Genomic DNA, 22,344 nt, shown 5'->3' with positions numbered 1-22,344 from the left:
CAGTTAACTGTAAAATCCAGAAGTTGCTGTCCACCGTTAGTTTCACGAAAGCAATATCTTGCTGTCAGATTTGCCATTCAAATGTATTGAATGGCATGAAGTTTTATATATGTACATGGTAGATACAAACTAAACTCACCACAGAAACTTAGGTCTTGTCCATTTCAAAGTATCCTTTTTAACTGCATTGTAAGTGTTAATTATTGCTGAACAACACTTCTGACAATGAAAATGAACTATTAGTAGTACGGAATCCCATTCTTCAGCTTTAAACTATTTTCTTTTTAAAAATGTAATTTTTTTACTTTTTCTTTCTGGCTCTTATCTCTCTCTTGATCCAATCTTTTCTTCTTTATTTCTCTTTCTGTACCTGCTTAGACATTGAATTCATTGTTCTAACTTCCAATTCCTGGTTCAGACTGAGCTGCTCATTAGCAATCCTTCAGTCTAATTGGTTAAGGAGATCGACAGTCTTTTGCCCTGTTCACACAGATTGCAGATCCCCTGTCGAGGGTGCAGTGCCATTTCCATCTCACCCTTCCAGTAGGTTCCTGTGCAAGATCTCATGGAAATTTAATGGCAGGTGCCATTTGTTTACTGGCTATAGTGAATTCTGCCTCATTATGTAATACCAGTGTAAGATTTAGGCTCAGGAGTCACAGATACACAAAAATTTTTTTTAAAGTAGTTTATTAATTTTATTAAGAAGCAACAGAAGCATACAATGAATATTAAGAAGTAGCAGTTTAAATATGATGATGCATAAGCTAAATAGACAGAATACGACCCATGCAAGATGATTTGGCAGCCGATCTCTGCAGTGGAAGTTTTCTCTCTCTCCCTTGCTCTCTCCATCTGTCTTTTCGCCTTCTCCAGTTAGCCGAGGTGTCAGGAAGCTCTCTATCTTCTGCTAGATGGGGGCTGCTGTCTCTGCTCCTCCAAGCATCCATTGATTATCTTATTTTGGGGGGTTGGTAGTTCACCCTATGTCGATCACTTGTTAGAGCCCTTCTAACCAATGAATATAGGAGAGGTACCCGAAGTGTCAGGCAGGGGTTGTCACCTCCTCCTTGTCCATCATTCTGCCCCCCCCCACCCCGAAGTCACCTTTCACCTTATCTCGCACTTGGTATTGTTTGTAAACTTCTTCCCAACACTTGTTTAGAACGGGTACAAGGCTCCATCTTATCAGCTTTGGGGATGTCTTGTTTCAGAACCTGCATTAGAATTAAGTCCTTGGCAGAGATAGCAGGCCTATGCTGTCCTGGCTGTCTGCTATAGAATCTTTTTGAATGAGAGAGAGAGAGAGAACTATTTCTATAAGAATTCTCCCATTTCTTACACCAGTCTGTGAAGACATTAAAAATTATAAAGGCTGGATGGTGCCAATTTGTCTGTTCCATGAGGTATTCATCCATCAATGGTAGATGGTGTCTGTGCTGGTAGTGGTCAGAGTTTGGGATTTATTGAAAAGTGGAGGGTAAAGATAGGTTGGAGTTACTGTGGGGGTGATGTCAAGGATTTGGCTGTGATTGCTTTTTAACTGGAAGCGATGGTTTCCAAGCTGCTGCTTAATAGTCTTGGCTACTTTTGCAAGTCTTGCAGCAGCTTCTCCTGCATCCTCTTGCTCCTGAAGTTCTTTTTCTCCCTAGCTGCTGGCAGCTCAAAGTCTTCACCCCGCTGCAAGGACAGGTTATGCAAGACACAAGAGACAACAGTAACTTGCATTTATATACTGCCTTTAATATAGTGAAATGTCCTAAGTCACTTCACAGGAGCATTATCAAACAAAATTTGACACTGATCCACATGAGGAGATATTGAGCAATTGACCGAATCCTTGGTCAAAGTGATATGTTTAAAGAAGCATCTTTAAGGAGGAAAGAGAGGTGGAGAGTTTTTAGAGAGGTAATTCCAGAGTTTCGGGCCTCAGCTTGGCTACAAGAGCAGGTCTGAGACTGGGAATTTTGTGGCGAGTAACCCACCTCCTGACTCCCCAAAACCTGTCCACCATCCACAAAACAAAAGTCAGGAGTGCGATGGAACATTCTCCACTTGCCTGGATGAGTGCGGCTCCCACAACATTCAGGAAGCTCGATACCATCCAGCACAAAGCAGCCCAGTTGATTGGTCCCCATCTATCACATTCAACATTCACTCTCTTCACCACAACGCACAGTGGCAGCAGTAAGTGCCCATATACAAGATGCACTGCAGCAACTCATCACGCCTCCTTCGACAACATCTTCCAAACTCACAACCTCTTCCACCTAGAAGGACAAGGACAGCAGACGCATGGGAACACCACCACCTGCAAGTTTTCCTCCAAGTCACACACCATCCTGACTTGGAAATATAATCATCATTCCTTCATTGTTGCTGGATCAAAATCCTGGTACTCGCTCCCTAACAGCACTGTGGGTGTACCTGCACCAGAAGGACTGCAGCAGTTCAAGAAGGCAGCTCACCGCCACCTTCTCAAGGGCAATTAAAGATGGGCAACAAATGCCCGCCTTCCCAGTGACACCCACATCTCATGGAATAATAAAAAAAGCAGCTTTAGGTATGACCACCAATGGTGGCGTAATTAAATTAGAGGATGAGCAAGAGACAAGATTTGGAGGAGCACAGATAGGATTGTGGGGCTGAAGTCAGTTACAGAGATAGGGAGGGCTGAGGGCATGGAAAGATTTGAAAACAAGGGTGAGAATTTTATAACCAGGGCACAATGTAGGCCAGTAAGCAAACAGTGATGCTTTAGTGCCTCAGTAGCTTGGTCTATGAACTGCCCTGTGGCTTGCATGGCTATCATTGTACTGCCTTTCAGCTGGGGTTCATGGGTGTCAGGTGGGTGGCAATAACAGATAGGCCATGTCCCCTTATAGGCATCTTTGGACCTGCTGCTCTTGATCAACAATGGCGAGTATGATGAACTGACGCGGGATGAACACATCACTGCTGCTACCAGGGTCGTTTTATGTTGTACATCATTCCCTAATACAGAGATGGCAGTTAGACAACTTGTTCTGAGGCCTTGGCAAAAGCAACTCTCTAACTGGCCACTTTGAGGGGTGCAAGAATGTGCCAGTTTGGCATGCTCCCCTTTGGCTATGGAGGGGTGCTTACTTAAGACTGTGTGCACAATGACTCAACTGAATTGGTGAACTCGTAACATAGGAAATCACCCACATCCTGCCAATCTGTTGATATACTTACACACTGCATCACTGGTCTGCCTCCACCTACTGGATCTTTGAATTAATTTATGTAGTTTCTGCTCGTGGGGGAATCTAGAAATAGGGGCACAGTTTGAAAATAAGGAGTCTCCCCTTTAAAATGAAGATGAGGAGTAATTTCTTCTCTCAGAGGGTTGTTAATCTTTGGAATTCTCTTCCCCAGAGACCAGTGGAGGCTGGGCCATTAAATATATCCAAGGCTGAGTTAGACAGATTTTTGATCTATAAGAGAATCAAAGGTTATCGGGGCAGGCAGGAAAGTGGAGTTAAGGCCACAATCAGATCAGCCATGATCTTCTTAAATGGCAGAGCAGGCTGAAGTGGCCGAATGGCCTACTCCTGCTCCTATTTTTTATGTTCTTATGTAACTCAATTATTAAATTCAAATACTATAAGTGATTGCATGCCTACTACCTTTCCCCTGAACTACTCGAAGGCTCACAAACTTGTGTACAAACTCCTTCAGCTACCAACTTCTAATGCTGTTAAGATGATTTAGTATGCCACATTTGTGCTAACATAGGCAAGGGAAAATAATTACTTTCCAGCATGGAGGTGGGAGCTGACAGATGTAATTGTTGTGTGAACTAGTAAATTACTGATCAGAGAAATATGGTAGAATTTTTTCCCCCCAGAAAAAGTAGATAGGAAGTAAAGTTATATCATATATATGTGAAAGGATTTACTTTGTATGTGTGTGTGGGTGAGCCAACAATCTGGGGACCCAACAATCTGGGGACCCAGTCTCATAATTAGATTGTCAATTAACATCACTTATCAGAATCTACAGTAATTAAATTCATTTCCACAGGGACTTGAAGGAAGGCACTTGGCTATGTAAATATAAGGAATTTAATCATGCCGTGAACCTGTCCTAGCTTTCTTCAATTGAAGGGGGATGAGAATGGTTTTCTAGTCAGTCATAGAGTTATTTACAGCACAGGAGGCGGCCATTCGGCCCACGCCAGCTCTCTGTACAGCAATCCAGTCAGTCCCATTCCCCTGTTCTATCTCAGGAGCCCTGCAACTTTATTTCCCTCAAGTGCCCATCCAATTTCCATTCAAAATCATTGATTTTTTCTGCTTCCATCAGTGGGCACTGAGTTCCAGGTCATTTCCACTCACTGCGTAAAAAACTCATCTTCACATCCCCCCGTATCTCTTGCCCAAAACCTTAGATCTGTGTCCCTTAGTCCTTCTATCATCAGCTAATGGGAAAAGCTTTTATTGGTCTACCTTATCTAAACCTCATCAACCTTCTCTGTTACTTCATCAAAACATTCAATTAGATTTGTCAAGCATGATCTGCCTTTTACAAATCCGTGCTGCCTATCCTTAATTAACTCAAACCTCTCCAACAGCCTATTGATTTTTCCCTGGCTGTTTTGAAAACCTTACCCACCATTGATGCTAATTTGACCAGCTTGTAGTTACCAGGAATGTCCCTACACACTTTCTTGAACAAGGGTGTCACATTTGCCACTCTGCAATCCTCTGGATCTTCCCCATATCTAGGGAAGGTTATGCCAAGCCCTATTGCTATCTCCACACCCCACTTCCTTTAGCAACTGGGATGCAAGCCATCCGGATCAGGCGACATTACCCTCTTTGTCTCTAATAGGACCCATCTCACCTCTTACTATCTGCTTACTATCAACATGCTGGTCGAAGATTTTTGGGTTCCCTTTTATGTTAACTGCCATTCAATTCTCTCATTCTCTCTTCGGACGTCTCATTTTCCCCTCTTCACTTCCTCTCTCAACTTATTGTATTTGGCCTAGTTCTCACTTGAAGAATTCACCTGACATGACCAAGGATTGCTCTCCAGCAAGCCAAATCCTGGACTTTCCTGACCATTACCTCCTTCTAACTAGTGCAGTGTAAATCACCTCTAAGCTCACTTTACCAACCGGCGTGCCGATCACTGTGCTGATCCTTGGAAGAAATGGATAAAATGGTGATGCTCCTTTGCATTGGTTCTCTCCCTTCAAGGTTTCTGCTGTAGTTTGCAAAGGATGAGGAGAACCAAGAGGAGAAAAGGGATAAAGGCCAGTAAGGCAGTCAAGTTAATAAAGCAGCGGTGACTGTCACCATTAGACAATACCAAGGTGCCACATAGCCTACAAGCGGCATTGTGAGAGGAAAGAGATAGTAATAAATAGGCACCTTGATGTGGGCTTGTACCAGGCTTGCCATCTTCAATGTTTCTTGAGATTCCTCATCACATTCCCCTTCATCTGAATCATGCCTCAGATTTACAATCTTTGCAGTTTTTAAATATGAACATTTGTATAATTCAATGACAAAATTATAAAGCTAGCCCAGGAAACTAAGACAGAGAGAGAGAAACAGACATCAAGAGATGTCATCAGAGTTATAGCTTTCCCAATTCTAACAGAACCACCGTGCACTATGATAACCAGGAATAAAATTTACAATTAGTAACAGTGAGATATGAACAGGAGAAATAAAACCCATTGAGTTTTAATTAAAAAAATATATTTTATACTATTAAATAAAAATTCTTGGATTGAGGTTTCTTTGTGTGGTTGAAGGGGAATGAAGCTTCTGCTGAACCACAGAGGCATGTTTAAATGTGCTTTGACACTAGTCTCAAATACTGTGGCTCCAGTCAGTCGGTCAGCCAGGCAGGCAGGCCAAGGTCATGGCAAATGATCAGGAGTTGGCCATTGGAGACTCAAGAATGAAAAAGAAAATCCCCAGGCAGTACTATAATGACAACAGCTTTAACAAGAACAAAGCAATCCTGGGAAGTCAGGAGCAGAAAAAAAATGTCTCTTATAATCATGTAAATAAAAATTAAAGTATAAGAATCTGAACCAAATAGTGCAAATCCATTGCAGGAAGTAGAGAAAAGAGTTATACTGTAAATAACTGGGAATAAAGTTCTGGCATGGGAAGTACAAAATTACTTGCATCTTAAACAAGATTTGTAAAGTAGTAGATAGGTTGTATTACAAATATCATAGAATGGTTACAGCACAGCAGGAGGCCATTCAGCCCATCATGTCCATGCCAGCTCTCTGCAAGAGCAACTCACCTAGTTCCACTCCCCCGCCTTTTCCCCATAGCCCTGCAAATGTTTTCCTCTTCAGATCATTATTCAGTTCGTTTGAAGGCCTCAATTGAATCTGCCTCCACCACACTCTCATGTAGTGCATTCCAGATCCTAACCACTTGCTGCATGGAAATTTTTTTCCGCATGCTGATATTGCTCCTTTTGCCAATCAACTTAAATCTGTGCCCTCTGGTTCTGGATCTTTCATCTAATGGGAACAGTTACTCCCTATCTACTCTGGCCAGACCCCTCATGATTTTGAACACCTCTCTCAAATCTTCTCTTCTCCAAGGAGAACAGACCTAGCTACTCCAACCTATCCATGTAATTGAAGTTCCTCATTCCTGGAACCATTCTCATAAATCTTTTCTGCACCCTCTCTAATGCCGTAACATCCTTCCTAAAGTGTGGTGCCCAGAACTGGACACAATACTCCAGTTGAGGCCGAACCAGTGTTTCATACAGGTTTATCATAACTTTCTTGGTTTTGTACTCTATGCCCTTATTTATAAAGCCCAGGATCCCATACCTGTTTGAGGGAGAGAAGAGTGGATCCAAGACTAGTATTTCAAACTTAAATGAGGGCAATTATGAGGGCATGAAAGCAGAGCTAGCTAAAGTGAACTGGCAAATTAGGTTACTGGATAGGTCAATAAAGATGCAGTGGCAGACATTTAAGGGGATTTTTCAGAATGCACAGAATAGATACATTTCAACGAGAAAGAAAAATTCCAAAGGTAGGACCCGCCATCCGTGGTTAACTAAAACAGTTAAAGATGGTATCAAACCTAAAGAAAAAGCCTATAATTGCGCAAAGATGGGAGGCAGGTCAGAAGGTTGGACAGAGTATAAAAAATAGCAAAGAACGACTAAAGGATTGATAAGGAAGGTAAAATTAGAGCAAGAGAGAAAGCTAGCTAGAAATATAAAGACAGATAACAAGAATTTCTATAGATATTTAAAAAAGAAAAGTTAACAAAGTGAGCGTTGGTCCTACAGAAAGTGAGTCTGGGGAATTAATGATGGATAATAAGGAGATGGCAGATGAATTGAACAGACACTTTGCATCGGTCTTCACTATTGAGGACACAAATAACATCCCAGTATTAGCTGTAAGTCAGGAAATGGAAGAGAGGGAGGAACTCAAAAAAATTACAATCACCAGGGAAGTGGTACTGAACAAATTGTTGGAGCTGCGGGCTGACAAGTCCCCGGGTCCTGATGGACTTCATCCTAGGGTGTTAAAAGAAGTGGCTACTGAGATGGTTGGTGCGTTAGTTTTAATTTTCCAAAATTCCCTAGATTCGGGGAAGGTTCCGCTAGATTGGAAAATAGCGACTGTAACTCCTTTATTCAAAAAGGGAGACAGAAAGCAGGAAACTACAGGCCAGTTAGCTTAACATCTGTCATAGGGAAAATATTAGAAGTTATTATTAAAGACGTTACAGCAGGGCATTTAGAAAAATTCAAGTTAATCAGGCAGTCAACATGGTTTTGTGAAAGGGAAATCACGTTTAACCAATTTATTGGAGTTCTTTGAGGGAGTTACATGTGCTGTGGATAAAGGGGAACCAGTGGATGTATTGTACTTACATTTCCAGAAGGCATTTGATAAGGTGCCACAAGGATTATTGCAGAAAATAAAAGCTCATGATGTAGGGGGTAACATTTTTTTAAATTCATTCATGGGATGCAGGCGCCACTAGCCAGGCCAGCATTTATTGCCCATCCCTCATTGCCCTTAAGAAGGTGGTGGTGAGCTGCCTTCTTGAACCGCTGCAGTCCATTTGGGGTAGGTATACCCATAGTGCTGTTAGGAAGGGAGTTCCAGGATTTTGACCCAACGACAGTGAAGGAACGGTGATACAGTTCCAAGTCAGGATGGTGTGTGACTTGGAGGGGAACTTGCAGGTGGTGGTGTTCCCATGTATTTGCTGCCCTTGTCCTTCTAGTTGGTAGAGGTCGCGGGTTTGGAAGGTGCTGTCTAAGGAGACTTGGTGCATTGCTGCAGTGCATCTTGTAGATGGTACACACTGCTGCCACTGTGCGTCGGTGGTGGAGGGAGTAAATGTTTGTAGATGGGGTGCCAATCAAGCGGGCTGCTTTGTCCTGGATGGTGTCGAGCTTCTTGAGCGTTGTTGGAGCTGAACCCATCCAGGCAAGTGGAGAGTATGCCATCACACTCCTGACTTGTGCCTTGTAGATGGTGGACAGGCTTTGGGGAGTCAGGAGGTGAGTTACTCACCTCAGGATTCCTAGCCTCTGACCTGCTCTTGTAGCCATGGTATTTATATGGCTACTCCAGTTCAGTTTCTGGTCAATGGTAGCCCCTAGGATGTTGATAGTGGGGGATTCAGCGATGGTAATGGCATTGAATGTCAAGGGGAGATGGTTAGAAACTTTCTTGTTGGAGATGGTCATTGCCTGGCACTTGTGTGGTGCGAATGTTACTTGCCACTTATCAGCCCAAGCCTGGATATTGTCCAGGTCTTGCTGCATTTCTACACGGACCACTTCAGTATCTGAGGAGTCACGAATGGTGCTGAACATTGTGCAATCATCAGCGAACATCCCCACTTCTGACCTTATGATTGAAGTAAGATAATTGATGAAGCAGCTGAAGATGGCCTAGGACACTACCCTGAGGAACTCCTGCAGTGATGTCCTGGAGCTCAGATGATTGAGCTCCAACAACCACAACCATCTTCCTTTGCACTAGGTATGACTCCAGCCAGCGGAGGGTTTTCCCCGATTCCCATTAACCTCAGTTTTGCTAGGGCTCCTTGATGCCATACTCGGTCAAATGCTGCCTTGATGTCAAGGGCAGTCACTCTCACCTCACCTCTTGAGTTCAGCTCTTTTGTCCATGTTTGAACCAAGGCTGTAATGAGGTCAGGAGCTGAGTGGCCCTGGCGGAACCCAAACTGAGCATCACTGAGCAGGTTATTGCTAAGCAAGTGCTGCTTGATGGCACTGTTGATGACACCTTCCATCACTTTACTGATAATTGAGAGGCTGATGAGGCGGTAATTGGCCGGGTTGGACTTGTCCTGCTTTTTGTGTACAGGACATACCTGGGCAATTTTCCACATTGCAGGGTAGATGCCAGTGTTGTAGCTGTACTGGAACAGCTCGGCTAGAGGCGCGGCAAGTTCTGGAGCACAGGTTTTCAGTATTATTGCCGGAATATTGCCAGGGCCCATAGCTTTAGCAGTATCCAGTGCCTTCAGTCGTTTCTTGATATCACGCGGAGTGAATCGAATTTGCTGAAGTCTGGCATCTGTGGTGCTGGGGACTTCAGGAGGAGGCCAAGATGGATCATCAACTCGGCACTTCTGGCTGAAGATTGTTGCAAATGCTTCAGCCTTATCTTTCACACTGATGTGCTGGGCTCCTCCATCATTGAGGATTGAGATATTTGTGGAGCCACAAAACATGGACAAAAGAGCTGAACTCAAGAGGTGAGGTGAGAGTGACTGCCCTTGACATCAAGGCAGCATTTGACCGAGTATGGCATCAAGGAGCCCTAGCAAAACTGAGGTTAATGGGAATCGGGGAAAACCCTCCGCTGGCTGGAGTCATACCTAGTGCAAAGGAAGATGGTTGTGGTTGAGCTAGATGTTGGCTAGCTAACAGGGAACAGACAGTAGGCATAAATGGGTCATTTTCTTGTTGTCAAGATGTAACGAGTGGTGTGGCACAGGGATCTGTGCTGGGGCCTCAACTTTTTACAATTTATATAAATGACTTAGATGAAGGGACAGAAGGTATGGTTGCTAAATTTCCTGATGACACAAAGATAAGTAGGAAAATAACTCGTGAAGAGGACATAAGGAGATTACAGAGGGATATAAATAGGTTAAGTGAGTGAACAAAGACCTGGCAAATGGAGCATAATGTGGGAAAATGTGAAATTGTCCACTTTGGCAGGAAGAATAAAAACACATATTATCTAAATGGTGAGAGATTGCAGAGCTCTGAGACGCAAAGGGATCTGGGTGTCCTAGTGCATGAATCGCAAAAGGTTAGTATGCAGGTACAGCACGTAATTAGGAAAGCTAATAGAATGTTATTGTTTATTGCGAGGGGAATTGAATATTAAAGTAGGGAGGTAATGCTTCAGCTATACAGGGCATTGGTGAGACCACATCTGGAGTAATGTGTGGAGTACTGGTTTCCTTATTTAGGAAGGATGTAAATGCATGGGAGGCAGTACAAAGAAGGTTTACTAGACTAATACTTGGAATGGGCGGGCTGTCCTACAAGGAAAAATTGGACAGGCTAGGCCTGTATTCGCTGGAATTTAGAAGAGTAAGAGGCGTCTTGATTGAAACATAAGATTCTGAGGGATCTTGACAGGATGGATGCGGAAAGGATGTTTCCCCTTGTGGGAGAATCCAGACTTAAGGGTCGCTGTTTAAAAATAAGGTGTCGCTCATTTAAGACAGAGATGAGGAGAAAGTTTTTCTCTCAGAGGGTAGTGAGGCTTTGGAATTCTCTTCCTCAAAAGTTGGTGGAAGCAGAGTTTTTCAATATTTTTAAGGCAGAAGTCGATAGATTCTTGATAAGCAAAGGGGTGGAAGGTTATCGGGGGTAGGTGGAAATGTGGAGTAATCAGTTCAGCCATGAACGTATTGAATGGTGGAGCAAATACGAAGAGCCGAGTGGCCTACTCCTAATTCGTATGTTCATATGTATATGCTTTATTTACTGCTTCCTCAACCTGCCCTGCAACCTTCAATGATTTGTGCACATATACCCCCCAGATCCCTCTGCTCCTGCATCCCCTTTTGAATTGTACCCCTTAATTTATATTGCCTCTCCTCATTCTTCCTATCAAAGTCAGTACACACTTTTCTGCATTAAATTTCATCTATCACCTGTATGCCCATTCCACCAACCTGTCTATATCTTCTTGAAGTTTATCATTATCCTCATTAGTTCACAATGCTGCCAAGCTTTCTCAGCTGCAAATTTTTAAATTGTGCACTGTACACCCATGTTTAGGTCAATATATATCAAGAAAACCCAGGGGTCCCAACACCGACCCTCGGGGAACCCCACTATATACCTTCCTTCAGTCCGAAAAACAATTATTTTTCAGTCAGGTATGCTTTAGTTTTACTTTGTAATAAGTAAATTTACTGTATTACAGCAATGGAAAATATGCTGTCTTATTTGGATTGAATGGGACCCTAGTAGGAATCAAAAATTGCATTCAAGTCCTGGACTATCATGAGAAGCACAAGAGGTCAAATAGATAAATGTTATGTGTACATAGCTAAGTATCTTGATTCTTGAGGGTCCTTTCAAGATAAAGCAAACGTTATTTGTCAAGCAGCGGGAAGAATTTAGGCTGCCCTTTTACTTGCATTTTAAACTTCTGCCAGAAGCAGGGACAAGCAGTTCTTGTGTCCAGCTCTTCTGTCTACACTTAAGTTAATAAGGCAGGGCTGACAAGAATTGGACAAAATTCTGCCAGTGACACCTGCATTTCCTCCAATGTAATGTAAGCCTGCATGAGGTAGGAGTACTAGTGTGACAGGATGAAGTGGTAGAAGTGGAACACAGCATTATTTCAAAGATTTCTTTCCCTAAGTCAATCAACCTTGTAGCAAAGTCACCGCCCCCCACCCCCCAGCTCTGTTGTCTGCTCATAGTATACAAATACCCAGACTCCAAAATTTGAGACAGGATGGAGAAGAAATCAAGCTACAGACCCACTCTGTCAAGAATCTACTGCTGTTGAGGCCTGGCAGCAGTTTCTAACCTATGTTTAAAGTTGAGGGGAGTGTATAAAGTATTTCTCTATGTGCATAATCTCCAAAACTAAACATCTACATATCGTAGGAGGTGACATTGTTTGTGTTGCTCATTTTGCCTCTCACCAACACTATACATCAATTCACACCACGTTAGACTTTACAAGTACTTTTCAGATTTAGTATCTCCGGAGAAGTTGAAGTAGACTGTGCTGATTGATGATCCAGAATTGCCCACGCCAAGAAGTGTTAGAATCACTTTTGTTGTTCACTATGACACTGGCAATTTTCTAACTCATGAGCTTCAAGTTAGTATCAAGGCTCATTCAAAGCTCGAGTTTCCAGTTTAGATTATACAATCACTCTGTGGCAGAAAATAATGGATTAAATCACACAATGGACTTGAATGCATAAACTAGACAGACACTCCAGCGCTGTACTAAGCGAGTGTTACTTGGTCAGAAATACCTTCCCTTATGATGTTAAATGGAGATTCTGTCTGTCTGTTCAGATGAATGTTAAATTTGTTACGAAACTATAGAAAAGCAAGGAATTCTCCCGGTATCCTGGCTAACTTTCTTCTCTCAACAACCATCACCAAAAGATTATCTGGTTGTTCATGTGATTGCTGTTTGTAGGATGCTACAGGTGCAGAATGACTGCTGTGTTGGCCTGTAAGATAATCACTGCAGTTCAAAAGCAATTGACTATCTGGCGAAGCTGAATTATACAATATTTTCAGCATGCCAATTTAAAAAAAAATTATATTTTAATAAAACAAATGGCTTCCTCGTGTCAGAATGAAGTCTTCTACTAGGCATCACCTAAATGGTGGTCAACCCTGTTCAGACGTATATTTGAAGCTAAACAACTGATTCCAAAAGTCTTTGAAAGAATTTAATTCAATGGCAGCATCAATCTGCTAAAATAACCTGCAACAATCAGGATGCCATTTGAGAGGAACAAAAGAACACAAGTATTATCATATAAAAGTATGAGATACAGAAACATTTTAGATAGGGTGTAAATTAAACAAGAAAGAAAATGTTTAGTCAATGTTTATAGACTTTATTTTGACCAAATACAAGCCATGGGTTTATTTTTTTTTTCCATTATCACTCACAGGTCTTTATCTTGACTGTATTGGTGCACTTCATTCCCCCCATGCAGTCCAAATCTGGACAAATGAAGCTCCATTAATGGACACCTACCCCAGCTCACTCAACACATTGCTTCCAACGAACAGTCGACTAAATACTTAAGCCCTTGAATTTATATCACCTCTTGTAATTTGCCATATTCACTTCTCACCAAGATTCTCTCTATATATGGACAGATTAAGCTTGACCACTGGAGCTCGGGTTTGAGTCATCATAAACTTTCTTTTTAGACTTGCTCCTCATACGATACCCATTTGTGACTAATTGTTTCACTCATGGAAATGGAACAGTTGGAAGGTTATTGCAATCTTATAATTTGCTGGCTTTTTCTAATCCAATCATAAATATTATATATTGGATGGATGTTGTACTGATATTTTGAATATTTTAGGCAGAAGAAAACACCAGAAGTTACAGTATGCTGAGGTTCAGGAATCTACTTATTAATATGTCAGTGTTCTAAACCTCCCTTGACAGCCTGTACATTTATTCAGCTACAGAGCTGTTGTACACATTCAAGCTTGTTGTTTCCTCTAGGCTTTAGCCAACCATAGACATGGGATGTATATTGTATGAGGATGCACATTTAAAATGGCCTATCCATTATATCAGCCCTAGTCAGATAAGTATGGTTTGAAAGATAAACAAGTATACACAGATGCACCACCAACAAAAAATTAAAAATCTGGCAGAGCTCTTTTAATCAATAGCTGGTCAGAAATTAATTGCACGTAAAAGATGCAAAACAGAATTACAAAGAAATAATTTGAGCTTTTAAAAAAAATGATAGTCTTTGCCAGTTGAACTGGAAGATGGCACAGAATACCTGCATTCAGATCCTCTCTAGCCTCAAATGGCCTGAGTGAGGCAGGAGGAATTAGATCACAAAACATTCAACACTGTTGCATACAGTTTACTCTTTCACTTTTAATAGAACCTAAAGTTAGATTGATACTTTATTTGTACATTACTTTACAAAGTTAGTTAAATTTTCTATGTACACATTGAATTTTATAATGTGCATCTCTAAACTACATTCAACAGCCCTGCAAGTGATCTTGGCTTGTACTTTAATGCAGACTGTATTTGCTAACAATCCAATAAAAATTCATACTGGCATAAGCATGTACAATCATCACCTTACCAGTGAAAAATCAACATGTACACTGATACATTACACTCAGGAAAATTAACACACAGGAAAATTAATTAGATCAAATATTTTAACAAAATTGTGAATAAACGGGGCTCATACATTGTAATAAATAAGTCCATTCTATTTGTATTAGGTAACAAGGCCTCTATGCTCCTGCTCTATCTAGAATAAAACATTCAAGCCCATTCTTTAACGCCATTATTAGAATTCTATCAGTACAACGGCATTTTCATCTCACTGTATTGTAGAGCAGAAATACACATTACAGCGTAGTAACTTCAAGAATTTATTCTGCAAGGCTGCAAATTTTATTGACCAGCTTTTCATATTCCTACCATCAGTGTAACAATCTTCATCAGGACTGAAACATTGTTGAAGATATTCATCTCACATTGTCCCTCAATGCAAAATTCCATCCAAGGTAAATGCACGTTTGCTTCAGATGACAGGACTGCCCAACCCTCCCCCAAAACAAGAAAATCACTGATCAGTTCCAACTCACAAACTATAACTGTTACTTGGAGATTTGCTGCTGAATGTGAAGAAGAAATTCATAATATGACAACGCAGATTCGGTTCTGTCTTCCACTAACTTCTGGAAAAAGTTTGCTTTGAAAGGACCATCATCCCTGTGGATATTTAATAACATTCAAAATACAATTATCATAATTTGTGTGGCAACCAAAAAACAATATTTACATTTGCAAGTATACAACAGGTTGCAGTTGTATTTTCCAAGAAATGCTAAATCTGTTAACTGCTTCATCATTTAAATAACTACTGGCAATGGTGTAAATTACCAAAAAAAAAACTTTTGTTCCTGGCATATGTGAAGTGAACTGGAATCACAGTTTCCATGCAAGTTAGTCAAATTTATAAATGATACTAAAGTAGGGAGGATGGTGGATTAAGAGGAGGTAGCCAAAGCCTTACAAAGAGATTTCAACAGATTGGTATCGGAGTTGATTAATGGTAAACAAAAATCTTAATTGGAGGATCGTGCACTTTATGGTTTGAATAAACTTTGCTAAGGAGGAAAATGAAAAAGACCTAGAAATATTAGCTTCTGAGAAGGGTGTATAAGCATAGGACACTGGATGAATTTCAGAGACAGCCAAAGCCGTAATGGAGAAATGTCAATAATGCCATTCTGGAATGATGAAGTAAAATGTGCCAAAGAGCTTTCATGGTCCGAACCTATCTTGTGAACTATTTAATTTTTTCTGCAAGGCTATATAGAACGCCCTCTAAATTAAAACAAAAGTAACAAAGTGCCAAATACTTACTTCACAGTGTAAATAATCGATAAGAATGGTCTGCTGTCTCGAAGCCAGGAAACAAAACTATTTGTTCTTTGAGATAAAATTGTATTCAATTCTGGTAATTGAGTCTTTTTCCCCAAAAATAAGGAACAGTATTGTGGACATGGGAGAAATAAGATAAGAGAAAAAATTAATCTGTAGCACTTTATAGCCAATGAAGCACTTTTGAAGTGTAGTCACTACTGTAATATAGGAAATGCAGCAGCCAATTTGAAGACAAGAAGGTGCCAACAACAATGAAATAAGTGCCCATTAGCATCTGTTTATCTGTTTTAGGTGTTGATTGAGGGATAAATGGTGGTCAGTACATGAGGAGAACTCCACTGCTCTTCCTTTACATTCACCTGAGTAGGAAGATGTGGCCCTGATTTAATGTCACATCCAAAAGATGGCATCTCCAACAAAGTGCCAGCTGACATTATGTGCTCAAGTCCCTGGAGCGGGGCTTGAACCTATGACCACCCAGACTCAGAGGTGGGAGTGCTATTACTGAGCCACAGCTGACTCCTACATAGATCAAAGTTTTGGTTCAATTCCAAGAGTGGAATGAGTATGGTTCTAACTTTGAGTTTGAGGGTAAGGAAATACCTGAAGTTCCATTTCTATGTGGGAAGCAGAACAACTTTACGTCAATTTGACTGATGGCAACTCAGATTTGTGATCACTGGTGGTATGCAGACCATTCTCTGGTCATACAAATTTTCAGAACAGTTCTGTGCTCATTAGTGGACTCAAAATTTCACTGGAACAGTCCGATTTTGATTAGTTGTCTCCAACCACTATGTCAACAAGCTGGATCACTACTTTTTCAGCTCTCTCAGCTTTACCACATTGATCAGTTATCAAAAAATATAATAAATTAATTTTTTTGAAAGTTAACCTTCAAGCACATGTGACCATAATCCTGCAGAATGAGACCAGCATTTCAGGTTTGACATTAAGAGCAGGTAGAGAGCAGAGAGCCAGATGTTTACACAGGGAGAGAATATTACTGAAAACATTCATGCCACCTACTGGCCAGCTCAGGAATGGACTGGCAGAAGGTCATGGGCTCAGCCATTTTGGTAGCGAAGAAAATAAACTTACTTTAATATGAAAATAAAAACTTTTATAATAAATCTTTAGAAAATGTAATAAAAGCGAGAACTGTATTCACACTGTCAGTTGTTACAGTTTAAGACAATTCAAGAATATAGCAGTCAACTGATGTCTTCCACGATTCTAGGGCAAGATACACAGTAATAAACACAAAGCAATGCATTAACCTCCATCAACTTACCATATTTTGTGGTATAGAAGCATAGTTAGGAAATCCAAGCACTTCACTAATAAAGTTGCTGCTGCAGTTTTTGCCAATCCAGAGGTACATAACCTACAAGCAAAAAAAAGGTCCATTTGTTGGTGATGTTGCTCCCCTCATACTGTCACATAACCCAAATATATGTCAATGGAAAAGAAAATCATTCAGGGTGTAAAATGGGCTACCTGTTAGTTATCACCTATTTTACGCCACCTTTAAAGACCAATTTCACCCGCTATATCTTTAAGAACCATTTGCTACAAGCAGCTAAGTCATAAAAGCTTCCTGAGGAAAATTTGTGATGTTAAAATATATTCAAAGATTAAGAAAAACTATAGGAAGTAGACCAGTGTTATTCCTTAGTTATCCAACCTCCAAATTTCAGGCAACCTTTGAAGACCTCCTGGGAACCTAACTTATGTGTAATCCCATTTCCCGAAGTGTGTCTCTAACACTACTAAAGGCATGTATTGCATCAGTTGCAGAAAAATAATCTCTTCAAGAATTCCTTAGACTCAAAAACGTTTGGGAATGTAGACATTCATTGCTGTTTTTCTACCACTTCAATTCTTTTCTTCAGGAAAGAAGGGCTTTTGTTGTGCGTTGAAGTCTCACTATGTTTAATCACGAAAGTCTGTGACAGTGTGTGAGAAGAAAGGAACCCAGTGTTGAGAGAACAGACAAACTGACAAATTCTCCCAAATCATTCCTATTTAAAAGCAACAAAAGGTGATATTGGAGGAGCAAGAGGGATGGAAAAGAAATATGAAAACCTGGAAACGTACATGATGCAGATAAACACAATGAATCCAGAATAGAATAATCAGGATATACAGTACCAATCCTATCAGTATACAGTATACAGTATGTGGTTAGATTTTATTTGCTTCATTTGATATGCCCCATGAAGGGGCCCAATTGTATTGGTTGGTGCTGGTAAAAAAGCCAGCTAGCATCACACTGAGCAGACAGATTCCAAATAGTCATCTTCTTTGGCATTCCCTCGGGATGGAGGATGACTTGCTTCCACTCCTGTTCTATAGGTTCTGAGATGGCTGATAAGTCCAATGCGTGATCTGCAGACTTTGCCACATGAGGGGCAGGTGGTGCTTGAAGGGTCAGATAGATGAGTAGTTCAGAGGTTTCCCTCTGATGCCTTGACTTTGCCTCTGCATGTTTCTGACAAAGTCCCTTGAGCTGTACGATGCTTTTCTGAATGAGCTTTCTTCATCTAGGATGGTCACGAGCCAGAGAATCCCAGGAGTTGACGGGGATGTTTGATCTCTTCAGGGATGCCTTGAAGACATCTCAAAAATGTTTCCACTGTCCTCCTGGGAGTCTCCTGCCGCTCCAAGCTCTAAGTAGAACGGCTGCTTTGGGAATCTGGTGTCAGGTATATGAAGCATGTGAAAATAGGTCTTTCACTAAACACTCGGAAAATGAAGGCCTGCTTCCAACCAACTCCAACAGCAAAACACTTCTCCCCACCCCCACCCATCAATCAAGATCAATGATGAGATCCTGGAAAATGTGAACTATTTATCCATATCTTGGGAGCCTCCTCTCGGCGAAGGCAGATATAGACGGCAAGGTTCATCATTGCCTGCAATGTGCTAGCTCAACCTTCGGCCGATTGAGGAAGACAGCAGTTGAGGATCAGGATCTCAAACCTGAGACTAAGATCATGGTTTATTAGGCATCAGTGACCCTGTGCTCCTATATGCTTTGGAGACTTGGATAACCTACAGCAGGCACTTCAAAGCACTGGAGAAGTACCACTGGAGCTGCCTCTGCAAGATCCTCCAAATCTGGTAGCAAGAAAAGCAGTCCAATAGCAGCGTCCTCTCCCAAGCCAATGTGCCCAGCATCGGGGCACTAATCATCCAAAACCAGCTCCACTGGGAGGGATATGGCGTCTAAATTGTAGGAGCTAACCGAGACCAAAGACAAATTTATTGGCACATAGTCGGTGTCAGTGGTACCAAGCTAGTGTTTCTTGCAGCCCAATTAGTGCCTAACTGGAGGAACAAATTCCCTCCATGTAGACAAAGGAAATCAACAGTGAACATTCTCTCTTCATGAATTCCTTAGACCCCAAAACATTTGGAAATATAGACATTCACTGCCATTATTCAGCCTCTTGGATGAACACAGGCTGAAGATTTACCCAGTATCATCAAAGTCAAAGTTCAACGAGTTTACCTGAACTCACCTCCAGTCATTTCAACTTTTAGAATAGCTTCCCAAAAATACAGTTAGCCAAAGTGGGTAAAGGTAAAGAAGCCCAAGGATAGAATATGAAATCATATATTTTTTGTACAAAAATAATTGCAGACACTTGTGCTCTTGTGTGCCAAGAGCTTGCATGTTTTGCTTAATGCTTGAAATCTAAAAGCTTTGACATTTTGTCCACAATAACTTTAAAAAACATTATTTGATTTTTCTTAAACTGCTCATCAACAAAAAAGAAAAACAAATGGCTTCCTAGGAAAGAAAAACACATCAATTTGTAACATGAATAAGCAGAGTAACTAATCATCTTGGAGAGACAGCCATATATAATAGGGGAGGAAAAGGTTATGCAGATCATGCCACATAGTCAAGACATCCATGACTTCTGGATGTCTTTACGGTATTATACCATGATTATCCACAATATCAGACTTAACTTATTTTAAATGCTAAGCGAAAGATGATGGAATGAGGAGTCAATCTGTGGCTTGCAGACCTTTACTAGATTGTTTGTAGACAATACAGGCTTAGCCTATATTTTCCCAGCTTTAGAAAACTAGCCAATGGCTAAGTCAATTACCTGACTGCAAAAACTTAGACGACCCTGGATGGGTTGTTGTTCTGGCGATTTGCCAAAGCCCAGTGCAAAAGGTCAAACATGTAAAAATCATACAACTGATGGAGTCTCTACTGCCATGTCCAAAGTCAACTACTAGACTGAGCTATTTGAGTCGTGAAGGGATTTGGATCAAAATTAGTTTTCTTCAATCTTGTTTGGAATTTTACCTAATACCGTTTTCAATACTAATGGAGATACATATCTGGCATTAAGGCAATGCTGGTTTGAAAGAACCGTCTCCTTACTATACTAGTACTTACTTGTTGGCCAACTTTACAGGCTCCATCACAAATTGAATTGCCCTTGGTAGGGCTGGCACTGGGTTAATTTCTCATCAGGCCAACCATACTTTTTGAAATCAACACTGGTTAACAGTGGCAATACAGTGGCTTTTTCTAAAATATTACACACCGAAACTTTCCAGCTTGCAATGTAAAAAGGTGTCACCTGATGGTTACTTAAAACAGTTAACCAGCAGCAATTTCAAAAACCCATATGTGATTGCCTTGTTAGGTGGTAACATTAGCCATTTTTGGCTTTATCAGCTCTATCGGCTATTTTTAAAATCACTTCAGGATCTTTTGGCAGAGTCTGCATGACATTACATCATCAGAAGTTACCTTCAGTCACAACAAAAGACTTCCTAAAATGGATGCAAACTTGGAAGCTATACGTGGCATAAATTAAATGTTTAGTATTACATTGGAAGCTGTTCACTGAAATAGGTTGAACATATAGTTTGAACACAATCAACGGATCAGATCAAAGCTCTGCAACACCTCTCCCTCCCCCAACATCCAGTTGTGAATGATGGTGGACAATTAAACTTGTAATGAGAGGAAGAGAAGGCTCCACAAACATTCCCATCCTTAATGATGGCAGAGTCCAGCTCTTCAGTACAAAAGGCAAGACTGAAGCATTTGCAACTATCTTTAGTCAGAAATGCCAAGAGGATGACCCATTTTGGCCTCTTCCTGAAGTCCCCAGCATTACAGATATCAGTCTTCAGTCAATTTGATTCACTCCACATGCTATCAAGAAATGGCTAATTGCACTGAATAAGGCAAAGGTTATGGGCCCTGACAACATCACAGCTGTAGTGAAGACCTGTGCTCCAGAACTAGCCATGTCCCTAGCTAAGCTGCTGTAATACAGCTGCAACACTGGCATCTACCCTACAATGTGGAAACTTGCCCAGATATGTCCTACCCACAAAAAAAACTGACAAATCCAATGCAGCCAATTACATCCCCATCAGTCTAATCCCAGTCATTAACAAATTGATGGAAGATGTGGTCGACAACACTATCAAGCTCACCTAAGCTCAGTTTGAGTCCTTCCACGACCACTCAGCACTAGACCTTATTACAGCCTTGGTCCAAACATGGACAAAAGAGCTGAATTTCAGAGGTGAGAGTGACTGCCCTTAACATCACAGCACCCTAATAAAATTCATGTCAATGGGAATCAGGGGAAAAAAAACTCTATTGTCTGGAGGCACACCTAGCACAAAGGAAGATGGTTCTGGTTGTTGGAGGCCAATCATCCCAGCCCAGGACATTGCTGCAGGAGTTCCTCAGGGTAGTGTCCTAGGCTCAACCATCTTTAACTGTTTCATCAACAATATAAGGTCAGAAGTGGGGATGTTCCCTGATGATTGCACAATTCCATTCGCAACTCCTGATATTTTGAAGCAGTCCATGTCCGCACGCAGCAAGACCTGCACAACATTCAGGCTTGGGCGGATAAGTGGCAAATAACATTTGTGTTACACAAGTGCCAGGCAATGACCATCTCCAACAAGAGAGAATCTAACCACCCCCCCTTGTCATTCAATGGCATTACTATCACTGAATCCCCCACTATCAATATCCTGGGGGTTATCATTGGCCAGAAATTTAACTGGACCAGCCATATAAATACTGCGGAAAAAAAGAGGGCAGTGGCTTGGAATTCTGCACCAAGTAACTCAACTGACTCCCTAAAGCCTGCAAACCAGCTACAAGGCACAAACCAGGAGTGTGATGGAATACTCCCTACTTGACTGGATGGGTGCAGCTCCAACAAAACTCAAGAAGCTCAACACCATCCAGGACAAAGCAGCCCGTTGATTGGCACCCAATGCACCACCTTAAATATTCACTCCCTCCACCACTGGTGCATATCGGCAGCAGTGTACACTATCTACAAGATGTACTGTAGCAACTCGCCAAGGCTCCTTCAAGAGCACCTTCCAAACCCTCTTCCACCTACAAGAACAAGTTCACCACCTGCAATTTCTCCTCCAAGTCACACACCATCCTGATTTGGAAATACATTGCCACTCCCCTCACTGTCGCTGGGTCAAAATCCTGGAACTCCCTCCCTAACAGTACTGTGCATGTACCTACACCACATGGACTCCAGCAGTTCAGGGCAGTGGCTCACCACCACCTTCTCAAGGGCAATTAGGGATGGGCAATAAATATTGGCCTTGCC

General features: G+C 41.4%; 1 protein-coding gene across 5 annotated transcripts in view; it reads right to left on the bottom strand.

The window, feature by feature from the left end:
* Positions 1-13,914: 13,914 nt before the first annotated feature.
* The window catches only part of LOC137374384 (protein transport protein Sec24B-like), a 139,146-nt gene continuing 130,716 nt past the window's right edge, over positions 13,915-22,344 (bottom strand). For all 5 annotated transcript variants that reach the window (XM_068040399.1, XM_068040426.1, XM_068040436.1 and 2 more), the window contains 3 exons: positions 16,995-17,087; positions 15,680-15,783; positions 13,915-15,022 (listed from right to left, as the gene is read on the bottom strand). In XM_068040399.1, the coding sequence (XP_067896500.1) occupies positions 14,908-15,022; positions 15,680-15,783; positions 16,995-17,087 (312 nt within the window). In that variant the 3' untranslated portion in view covers positions 13,915-14,907. The remainder of the gene's footprint in view (positions 15,023-15,679; positions 15,784-16,994; positions 17,088-22,344) is intronic.

Source organism: Heterodontus francisci, chromosome 1 (genome assembly GCF_036365525.1).
Source record: "Heterodontus francisci isolate sHetFra1 chromosome 1, sHetFra1.hap1, whole genome shotgun sequence".
Taxonomy (NCBI): domain Eukaryota; kingdom Metazoa; phylum Chordata; class Chondrichthyes; order Heterodontiformes; family Heterodontidae; genus Heterodontus; species Heterodontus francisci.
This window is presented reverse-complemented; position numbering and strand designations above follow the sequence as displayed.